The 12,153-nt window shown below is 44.4% G+C and overlaps 1 protein-coding gene across 1 annotated transcript in view; it reads right to left on the reverse strand.

The window, feature by feature from the left end:
* Positions 1-12,153, reverse strand: part of plcg2 (phospholipase C, gamma 2) — a 192,054-nt gene that overhangs the window by 16,474 nt on the left and 163,427 nt on the right. The window contains exons 26-28 of the mRNA XM_055648937.1: positions 7,175-7,390; positions 3,328-3,452; positions 696-816 (exon numbers count right to left, since the gene is read on the reverse strand). Coding sequence (XP_055504912.1) covers positions 696-816; positions 3,328-3,452; positions 7,175-7,390 — 462 coding nt within the window. The remainder of the gene's footprint in view (positions 1-695; positions 817-3,327; positions 3,453-7,174; positions 7,391-12,153) is intronic.

Consider the following 12,153-nt stretch of genomic DNA (forward strand, 5'->3'; position numbering starts at 1 on the left):
AGTGGTAGAATATTGAGGGAGTTGATCAGAATGTGGGCAGAATTTAACAAAGGGATGAATATAGTATTAGTGTAATTGTGTGGCTGATGGTCAGTACAGACAGTGTGCTGAAGGAGCTGTTTCTCTCCATCACTCTATAATGTGGCTGCACGTTGCCTTGGTGGTAGAGTTGCAGCCATTATAGTGCCAGGTTCAATCCCGACTACAGGTGTTGTCTGTGCGGAATTTTACGTTCTCCCCGTGATGGCGTGGGTTTTCCCCGGGTGCTCCAGTTTCCTCCCACTCTCCAAAGATGTACAGAAACTTGCAAACTTTGGTAATAACTTGCAATTTGTCCCTGGTGTTTGGGATAGTGTTAATGCACAGGGATTGCTGGTCGGCGTGGACTCAGTGGGCCAAAGGGCCTGTTTTCGCGCTATATCTCTAAACTAAACTTAAAGGTGATTATATACATGCTGGCGGACACACACATGCGCGCGCACACACACACACACACACACACACACACACACACACACACACACACACACACACACACACACACACACACACACACACACACACACACACACACACACACACACACACACACACCACACACACACACACACACACACACACACACACACACACACACACACACACACACACACACACACACACACACACACACACACACACACACACTTACTTACTTATCACCGCTGTCTTGAACTTCTTGATCTCATTGTCATTCTCAGGCCCACACAGTTCCACTTCTACAAAAGGACAGACTAGACTCCTCCCAGGTTTGGGTAGATGACGGGCACCAAGTAGCTGGAAGGTTAATGAAAACAGTAAATGTAAGAATATTCAACAGGCATCACAGCGATTTATAACAGCAGGATAGGCCACAAAGATACAGGATTACTTTACAACTCTGTACAACAACCACAACTCAAAGTGCTGAAGGTGGGCAGTGGGTCAGGCAGCATCTGTGGAATGCACAGGGAACATTTTGGGTTCAATCCTGACTACGGGTGCTAGTATGTAGATTGTACGTTCTTCCCATGACCTGATTGTAAGACTAATGGTAGCAGGGGCAAGAAAGCTGGAAAATAATGACCAAACTCATTTGTGATGTGGCACACTTCCTGCAGCAAATATTTGGAGCCAAAATAAAATGTTATTTCAATACATATCACACTCTGATACTTGAACTGTTATCATGTAATTTGATGACATTTGGTTAGGGTTTGGGAAGGCTATGTTTTGTTACCGTTGTGAACAGCAATTGCAATAGTCGTGGAATGAAAAGAGGATGTCCGGGCATTGTCAAGATACCTCGTCCTCGGTGACTGCCAATGACAAAAAAATTCAAATCGTTTGCTATGTCGCTCTTCAAGGGAGATGCTAAATGCATTTCGTTGTCTCTGTACTGTACACTGACAATGACAATTAAAATTGAATCTGAATCTGAATTACACAAGTAGAACCCGCTCTGGGGCAAAATAATTGTCTGAAGAAAATGGGAGCATTCAAAACTTGCCATAGAACCAGAATGGTTGTAAACCTTGCGGTTAGACACAAAATGCTGGAGTAACTCTGCGGGTCAGGCAGCATGTCTAGACAAAAAAAACAGCTGTTGTTTCGGGTTAAGACCCTTCTTCGGACTGAGAGTTAGAATGAGAGTAAACCTTGTATTACATTAAAACTCTCCATGAGTGACGTAATATGACAGTGCACAGCACTGCATTGTGCTAAAGATAGACACAAAATGCTGGAGTAACTCAGCGGGTCAGGCGGCATCTCCGGAGACCCTTCTTCGGACTCTCATTCTGACTTTCAGTATGAAGAAGGGTATTGACCCGAAACGTCACCTATTCCTTTTCTCCAGAGACATTGTCTGACCTGCAGAATTACTCCTCCAACTTTTTGTGTCTATCTTCGGTTTTATCCAGCCTGTGCAGTTCCTTCCTACACACTGCAATATGCTATTTGTCCCTTTCGCCCATTACTCCACTACACACTACATTGCCTCTCCACCTCTGTAAACTCCACTTTGACAATGCTCTAATAATTCTGTGTTCCTTCAGATGTTGTCTAACGATTTTCACATGAACATTGGACATCACACCTTCAGATGTCCAGGCATAAACTCTCAGATTCCCTTCCTACACATCTTCAACTAAACTTCCAATCTATCCGCACAGCTCCTCCTTTGACTCAAAGGGAGACAAAAATGCTGGAGAAACTCTGCGGGTGAGGCAGCATCTACGGAGCGAAGGAATAGGTGAGGTTTCGGGTCGAGACCCTTCGTCAGACTGATGGACTTGTTTTGAATAATGTAGCTCGTAAGAAGTGCCTTGGAATATTTGCTAAGTTAAATGTTTAGTTCAATCGAAACATTCTGTTATTGTTGACACGTCGTTTCAGAAGGTAAGTGTGTGAAAACCATAGGCTAATTTGCCATTTGGACAGTGAAATATGTTGATTGGAAAGTTCAGGATTGAAGCTTAGTGCAGAAGTATTCCACAATCCCCAGTAATATAAGATTTTTTAATTCACAAAAACACCCAGACCACTTTATGGGAACGTAATGAAATCAGGAAAAAATGTGGATATGCACAGGGAGTAAATAGGGCAGGATCAACATTTTAGACAGAGATTGGTATGAGCAAAATTGTTAAAATGGGACAAAAGGCAGGGAGCCAGATATCATGTTAACATAGTTAACATTTACAACAAAGTTTAGCTTTAGTTTAGAGATACAGCACAGACACAGACCCTTCGGACCAACGAGTCCGTGCCAACCTGCGATGCCAACCTGCGATCCCGCACACTAACACTATCCTACACACACTAAGGACAATTTACAATTTTACTAAGCCAATTAGCCTACCAACCTGAATGTGTCTGGATTAGGAGCAAACTGGACCTCCCGGAGAAAACCCACGCAAGGCATGGCGAGAACGTACAAACTCCGTACAGACAACACCTGTAGTCAGGCATCAACCCGGGTCCTTGGCGCTGTATGGCAGTAACTCTAACACTGCGCACCTTGCCGCACAGGTGGTACAGGGTGATATTCAGTGTGTACTGTTCATATTTAAGTGGTAAAAATACATTGTACAACTTCAAGAATACATTTGCCTGAACGATTTAAAAAAAAAAGTTAAATAATGTTTGATTTTTGCTGTTCAGTGATAAAAATTATTTGGCAGTCACTCTTGAAACTTAGAGGTTGGCCACATGAGAAACCATTTTCACCTCTCACAATATTTTCATTCCAGAAGTATTATAATTGTAAAGCAAATAACACAGTACATGTGGAATTAACTTCCTTACTTTTACTTTAATGGAATATGGTCGGTGTTTATTTGGATTGTCACTTCTCAAAGATTCAGGCTGTAGCAGATACCCAGTTTTTCCATTCATATTAAACATGGCTTGATTCAGCTGCATTGACCTATCTGTAACAAAATTGAAATAAATCAGGGCAGTTTTAAGTACAGGTTGTTTTGCTTTTACGGACGTTTCCACAATGCAAATTTAATATAATATGTGTGATGCAATGGGCAACACTATTAGTTTTATGTGGACCTAACTTGTTAAAGTGCAATTTCGATCAGGAACGAGAGAACCACTTAGTTACTTTGGAAATTGGCAAGCAGAAAAAAAACTGTCTTGGAAAAAAAATTCCATGTAGCATCCCCACTGTCAGGCACCAAAGAACACAGCTGTCCTCCTGCTCATTTCATGGAATGTGCAACTCACAGCAAACACTTCAAAACATGGAGGAGGCATGACCAATGCTTTTGAAAATATTTCTCCAAAAGCCTACTGCTGTGCCATTGAGAAAATGTTTCAAGGTCCTTATGGATATTTTGTATCGATCTCCGTATTCTTTGTAAAATGGTATAAAAGCATACAACGAAGATTCATTTATTATCATCCACCAGGCAAATCGACAAAGCTTCAAATAATTTTACCCAAGGACTGTGGCTCCATCTGGAGGTGGCATGAGCAAATACATAGTTTCTAATATTTAAGCAAAATTGATTAGCAAATCTCAAATCTTCACTGTAACTAATGCACTACCAAAGAACTATTAATTCTTACGGCATGGAAAATAGTATGATGACTTGAAAGATCAATATCTCCTCATAGATGTGAATTAAGTATTCCTTAACTTTTATCCTCTATATTTTATGTGCATATACTCCATATATTATCAATTACTTATTAAATTAAGATCAAATCAAGTTTATTGTCATATGTACAGCCAGTTGTATGTACAAACACTGTTCTCAATTTGCAACAAGGGTTCGTACAAGCAATCGTTGTTGAGCAGTCAACTGACAGGGAATAGAAGAACTTGGATTTGGAGAAGAAATCAAGTGCACTCTTGTGATTTTGCCCGGAGTTAAGGAGGTGCTGGACCACCAGTTGATGGAAAATCAGTGTTGAAACTGTAGTATAACATGATGGTTTATATAGTCTAAATACAGGATCTCTAAATCTAAAGTAAATATGGAGTTTGAGTTGAAAGAGGCGGCCGGAAGGGAGTCCAATGCCTTGATGCTTCATCTTCTTATGTTCTTAACTTTATTTTAAAAATATATATACATTTGTGGAAGTAGAATCATGGCAAATGAATTTTATCATAATTTCACTGACTTAGGAAATGAATTATGTAGGAACTTTACTTTCTTTTTTTTTCTGCAGAATGATTTACATTGATTGTATGCAGGAAGTTATGTCGTTAAGCGAGACTAGGCTAAATTATTCATACGGATTCTGCCTGGATTAGAGGGCTTTCGACGCTAGAGATCAGAGTCATGTCATGATTTTGATAGGAGCAATTGGATAGATTAAGTCTTTCACCTGGAGCAAAGGATGCTGAGCGGTGGCATGATAAAGGTGTATATAATTATGAGATGCTTTGAGAGCATGAGTTTATTTCCCATGGTAAGGGCGTCTGAAACTGGAGGGCATAGGTTTAATGGTGAGACATGGAGGTCGAAAGGGAATTTGAGAGATAACGTTCTCACACAAAATGTTGTTGGTATCTGGAATGGGCTGCCAGAAGAGGTGATGGAAGCAGGAATAGTAACAACATGTAAAAGGTATCTGGACAATTAGTTGAATGAGCAAGGTATAGAGGGATAAGGAATTAATGCAGGCGAATGGGATTACCACCACATGTCATTGTGGCTATCCCTTGAGGTCGAGGATGACGGTCTATATTCCGTTGTTTTTATGGACTCTCAGGTGGCTTTGGAATCCAATCCTGGCTTTGAAGGTTCTTTGGCATTCAGGACAGGTAATTCCAGATGGCAGATCAGGCTTTGGTTGTTTCTGCGTCTCTTTCCATTTTCTTCTCTTTTCTTCTAATTCTGTGCATCTGTTGGCTTCGAAGGTCGCTGTTCCTTCTTGGCTGATGGTTCGCCAGAGTTTCCTGTTTCCCAATTGTCGATGTCTAATTCACATTTCTTCATGCTGGCTTTTAAGGCGTCTTTGAATCTGTTCTTTTGTCTGCCTCTTTTACGTTTGCCTTCTTTAAGCTGGGAGTAGAAGGTTTGCTTTGGTAGACGCTCGTCTTCCATCCGAACAACATGACCGACCCATCTTATTGATGATGATGAAGGATTCAATGCCAGATGTTTTTGCTTGTTTCAGCATGCTGACGTTGCTTTTCTGTCTTTCCATCTGATATTTAAGCTGCTTCGAAGACATAGTTGATGGAACTTTTCAAGTGTTTTCACGTGGCATCGGTATGTTGTCCAGGTTTCTGATGCATACAGGAGCGTCACATGATAGATAATGTGGACATGGTAGGCCAATGGGCCTGTTTTAATCCCTTTAACTCTAGGACACTAACACTCAAGGGCTCTAACACCAAAACACAACAACTTTCACCACTATCAATTCAAGTCTGTTGGAATTATACATTAAAACAGTCGCAGTCCATTTCAAAATATCACAGAATATGTGGGTTTTACAAAAGAAAGACACAAAATGCTGTAGTAACTCAATGGGTCAGGCAGCATCTCTTGAGGATGTGGATCGGTGACACTTTGGGTCGGGACCAGCCACAACTTCCGCAGTGTGTTTCTGTTCCAAGTAAGCAACAATTGGCATCGTAAATTTAGGACCATTCAGGAAATGCAGCACCAAAATTGCTATTCCTGGTGTCTTATAGAACACAAACATCACCCATCCTTTCTCTCCAGAGATGCTGTCTGTCCCACTGAGTTTCTCCGGCATTTTGTGTCTATCTTCAGCTTCAACCAGCTCTGCAGTTCCTTCCTACATTATTGTTTTAATGTTGTGATAGAACATGTTTCTCAGATTAGATATGTTTAAACTTATTATTCTTAATGTAATTTAATAATGGTTTGATAATTTTAAACTTTCATAAGGGTTGAACAGTGATGCATCAGGTAGTGCTGCTACCTCACAATTCTAGGGATGTGGGTTCAAATCTAACCTCGGATGCTATCTGTGCTGAGATTGCACTTCTCCCTGTGACTGAATGGGTTTTCTCCTGGATTACTAGGTTCTTCCCATACCCAAGATGGATAGCAGGTTAACTGGCAATTGTGAATTACCCTTTAGCATAGGTTAATGGCAAAAAAGAATCAAACAGAAAATAAATTGGATAGCGCAGAGAAGATCGGAGGGGAGAAAGGGAATCATTGAATTGTTTTCCTAGGAATGTTTATGGACAAAAGGATGCAAACCATCTTCTCCTGTTTTGTGCTAAGTATAGGGGGATGAATATCAGTATTAATATTTATTGTGGTGATTACACTTTAAAACATTTTTTTTTAATTGACTATAAAATACTACAAAATGTTCTTGGGTCAAGAAAGGCTGTATTTAAAATACTTATTTTTTCCTTTTATGTGGAGAGATAAAAGAGAGGAAAAATATGTATTATCAGCATCCAATCTAATTAATTTTCAATGATAAACACATGTTCAATCCAACTCTTATAATTACGGGGACATCCAAGAGATTATCAGAAATTCTAGGGATGCGTTACTGTTGATAAATATTTACGTAAATTTCAGCTTGTCACATTATAGAGACTGCAGTCCACTCTTAACATACATTCAAAGGTTACACAATACACATTCTATGAAGTACAATTCAGAACTTCAATGTCATTCTGAAAAATATCATGTACCTGGCGTTTGATAATTTAGAGCCGCCATTTGGGATCCATGTTGCCACAACATAATTGGGTCATAGTTGGAAGATTCAATGCGTTGGCCTTTGGGGTAGATTCTGGATAGTTGCTTACGGTTGTAGTCCCGAAACTCTTTGGACTTTTGTTTGAGGATAGCTTCTGCCTTATTTTCTGCAAATGATCTTATTTCTTTGTAATCAATAATGTCTTTTGCTGAAAAAAACAACAGATTGCAACAGTTATAATTGTGTCTGTACATTAATACTTTCATAGCATCCTTGCATTTAACAGGGAAGAGCATAAGTTATAGAATGAGCAAAACCTGTCATTTTGGCAAGGATGTAAAAAAGCCAGTGTCAATGGAAAGCAAAATCAACTGAGGTGCATTGGTGTGGTGGGGAAATAGGATATGGTCAGTTTTACATGTCGGCTGAGGCTATAGATTACCAGCAATGAAATGGTCAATTTATGCTGGACGGCAGAGTAATGACAGATGAAACGGTAATGTTAAAATCTGCAAAGTATTACAAAAGGAAATAATGATATCCTATGCACAAATTGTATCAATGAAATAGATAAGGATGAACAAAACCAAGGAGTTAATGTTAAACATACTCAGCAACAACTAACAAAGGCAATTTGTAGAATGTACCACGTGCCCAGACTAATGAAGAGGTAATAGCGTCTTCAATATCGCATATCTTGAAAGCTATGCTAAAAATATGATTGTTAAAATGAAGGAGGTATAATTTTTCTATTATCGTTATAATTTTTTTGTACAACAAATTACGCAATGTTATACAACGCAATTACGCCTGGCATCAGTTCGACGAGGACGTCGACAAGGTGCTAGAAGCAACTGCGAAGGGAGACGTGGACCGAAGGTTGAGGACGATGACAACAATCATCATCAGCCTAGCAGTGGAAAGGTTTGGAGAAGTGGAGAAGAAGCTGGCCAGAACACCTTTCACCATGAACCAACGAGCAACAAAGATCCACAAGATCCGGCAGGAGCTGAAGTCCCTCAAAAAGCAGTATAAAGAGGCCAGGGAAGAGCAACGTCCCCCCTTGGCTGAGCTACGAACCATCCTGAGGAAGAAGCTGATAACCCTCCGTAGAGCTGAGTGGCATCGAAGACGCCGGAAGGAAAGAGCCAGGAAGCGAGGAGCATCCTTCATAGCCAACCCCTTCAGCTTCACCAAACAACTACTCGGGCAGAAGCGCAGTGGGAGTTTGGCTTGCTCTAAGGAGGAGATCGACCGGCACATCCAGACGACCTACAGTGACCCCGTCAGGCAGCAGGAGCTGGGCCAGTGCAACATCCTGATAAAACCACCTCCACCCATCAAGGATTTGATAGTAGAGAGCCACTCCTGAAAGAGGTCCAGGACATTGTGAAGAGAGCAAGAGCTGGCTCAGCCCCTGGCCCGAGCGGAGAATCTACAAGAACAGCCCCATGTTACTGAAACGGCTGTGGAAGATCCTGAAGGTCATCTGGAGGAGAGGAAAAGTGGCGGAGCAGTGGCGATTCGCTGAAGGGGTCTGGATCCCAAAGGAGGAAGATTCCAAGAAGATCGATCAGTTCAGAATCATCTCCTTGCTAAGCGTTGAAGGCAAGATCTTCTTCAGCATAGTGGCGAGGCGGCTGACCAACATCTTCTCCAGCAATAGCTACATCGACAGCTCAGTGCAAAAGGGAGGCTTATCTGGAGTGCCGGGGTGTCTAGAGCACACGGGGGTGGTGACCCAGCTCATCAGATAAGCCAGGGAGAACAAGGGTGACCTGACAGTGCTCTGGCTTGACCTGGCCAACGCCTACGGCTCCATCCCGCACAAGCTGATCCAGACAGTCATGGCCAAGCATCATGTGCCGGGCCAAGTGGCAGATCTCATCCTGGACTATTACAACCAGTTCAGCATGAGAGTCTCATCAGGGTCAGTAACATCAGAGTGGCACAGACTGGAGGTTGGGATCATCACAGGCTGTACCATCTCTGTGATCCTTGTTACCTTGGCGATGAACATGATCGTCAAGTCTGCTGAGCCAGAGTGCCGGGGCCCTTGGACCAAGTCAGGAATGCGCCAACCACCAATCAGAGTCTTCATGGACGACCTGACTGTCACCACTGAGTCAGTGCCAGGAAGCAGGTGGATCCTGCAGGGGTTGGAGAAACTGATTGGATGGGCAAGGATGAGGTTTAAGCCAGGAAAATCAAGGTCACTGGTGCTGAAGAAGGGCAAAGTCATGGACAAGTTCCAATTCAGCTTCGAAGGGACACCAATCCCAACTGTCTCCGAAAGGCCAGTGAAGAGTCTTGGCAAGGTGTTTAACAGCAGCCTGAAGGATACAGCATCTGTCCAGGCAACCTGTCAGGAGCTGGAGAGCTGGTTGAGAGCAGTGGACCGGTCGGGGCTTCCCGGCAAGTTCAAGGCATGGATTTACCAGCATGGTATCCTGCCAAGGATATTCTGGCCACTGCTTGTCTACGAAGTCCCAATATCCATCGTAGAGAGATTGGAGAGGAAAGTCAGCAGCTTTCTCAGGAGGTGGCTGGGACTGCCCAGGAGCCTTAGCAGCATCGCCCTTTACGGAAATAACACCAAGGTCCAGCTGCCCCTGAAGTCCCTGGAGGAGGAGTTCAAGGTGACTCGGGCCAGAGAGGTGATGATGTACAGGGACTCCAGTGACCCCAATGTGGCTCAGGCAGGGGTGGAGGTGAAAACTGGGAGGAAGTGGAGAGCCGGCGAAGCCGTGCTGCGAGTCCCGGATACGCCACAGAGTCCTGGTGGGAGCAATGACTCGGGGAAGAGCAGGCCTGGGAATCTTCCCATCTCCCCAGTTTGACAAGGCCAAGGGGAAGGAGAGGCGCAGGCTGGTCCAGGAGGAAGTGAGGGCAGTGGTGGCGGAGGAGAGGTGTACCAGAGTGGTTGGCTTGAGGCAGCAGGGTGCTTGGACAAGGTGGGAGCAGGCCATGGACCGAAATGTCACATGGACTGAGCTCTGGCAGGCTGAACCACAGCGCATCAAGTTCCTGGTCCAGGCAGTGTATGATGTCCTGCCCAGCCCATCGAACCTCTTCATCTGGCGCAAAGTGGAATCTCCAGATTGCCCGCAATGCTCAGGCAAGGGGACGTTGGAACACACCCTGAGCTGTTGCCCAAAGGCTCTTGGGCAGGGCCGGTACACATGGCGTCACGACCAGGTTCTCAAACCCATTGCAGAAGCCATCAGCGTGGGATTCAGCAGCTGCAGACGAGAACGCCCCACCACCCAGATGATCACCTTCGTGAAGGCCGGAGTGCAGCTGCCAAGAACCACAGCAGCCAGGAATCCGTCAGGAATCCTGGCGACTGCGCAGGACTGGCAGCTTTCTGTAGACCTGGTGAAACAGCTGAAGTTCCCACAGCACATTGCCACGACCACCCTGAGGCCAGATATCCTCCTGGTCTCAGAGGCGACAAAAAACATCGTCTTGTTGGAACTGACAGTGCCGTGGGAGGAACGTCTGGAGGAGGCCCACGAGAGGAAGATGGCAAAATATGAAGAACTGGTCATAGACTGCCGCAAGCAGGGCTGGAAGGCAAGGTGTATGCCCATCGAGGTTGGCTGCAGAGGTTTTGCAGGGCAATCGCTCTACAAAGCCTTGAGTGCACTGGGCATCAACGGAGTGGCGAGGAGAAAGGCCATCAAGAACACCACAGAGGCAACGGAGAAGGCTTCGAGATGGCTCTGGATCAGGAGAGGAGGTCCATGGGGAGGAGCGAATGCCACCTGAACACAAGTCGTGGTCTGATCAACCACGGCTGGGTCGCCTGGGTGAGGGTGTCTGATGTTGAAAGACCCGAAACACTCAATGACCCCAGGTTACATCACTGATGATGTGTTCAGGAGCATCTATCAATGTATTTGTATCAATACTCCTGGAAGTAGTGGTAAAGGACAAGAGAAGCACAGATTTCTCAGTTTAGAACTGAAACAAAAAGGAAATAATCTTATGAAGGTAGAGACCATTTTTAATGGTGTAATCAATACAACTTGAACGTATGTACTGATATCAGGAAGCAATTCCCAGCAGGAGAATGAACAACACTTGTTGTACAATTCCAAACATATTTTGGCTCCAAAACTCTCCACAAAGAATTTAATGAACAAATGGTTGCAACCACAGATTGAATGGATGAACAATCCATAATTACTGTGAATTTACTTTAATGTAAAGGATAACCTGCATGGTCAAAGTGGATAAGAAGGTACACAAAAATGCTGGAGAAACTCAGCGGGTGCAGCAGCATCTATGGAGCGAAGGAAATAGGTGACGTTTCAGGCCGAAGCCCTTCTTCAGACTGATGGGAGGTGGGGGGGGAGAAGGAAGGAAAAAGGGAAGAGGAGGAGCCCGAGGGCAGGGGGATGGGAGGAGACAGCTTGAGGGTTAAGGAAGGGGAAGAGACAGCAAGGGCTAGCAAATTTGGGAGAATTCAATGTTCATGCCATCCGGACGCAAGCAACCCAGGCGGAATATGAGGTGCTGTTCCTCCAATTTCCGTTGCTGCTCACTCTGGCAATGGAGGAGACCCAGGACAGAGAGGTCGGATTGGGAATGGGAGGGGGAGTTGAAGTGCTGAGCCATCGGGAGTTCAGGTAGGTTATTGCGGACTGAGCGGAGGTGTTCGGCGAAACGATCGCCCAACCTCCGCTTAGTCTCCCCGATGTAAATCAGCTGACATCTAGAGCAGCGGATGCAGTAGATGAGGTTGGAGGAGATACAGGTGAACCTTTGTCGCACCTGGAACGACTGCTTGGGTCCTTGGATGAAGTCGAGGGGGGAGGTGAAGGGACAGGTGTTGCATTTCTTGCGATTGCAACGGAAATTGCCCGGGGAGGGGGTGGTACGGGAGGGAAGGGAAGAATTGACAAGGGAGTTGCGGAGGGAGCGGTCTTTGCGGAAGGCAAACATGGGGGGAGATGGGAAGATGTG

Source organism: Leucoraja erinacea, chromosome 17 (assembly GCF_028641065.1).
Source record: "Leucoraja erinacea ecotype New England chromosome 17, Leri_hhj_1, whole genome shotgun sequence".
Taxonomy (NCBI): domain Eukaryota; kingdom Metazoa; phylum Chordata; class Chondrichthyes; order Rajiformes; family Rajidae; genus Leucoraja; species Leucoraja erinaceus.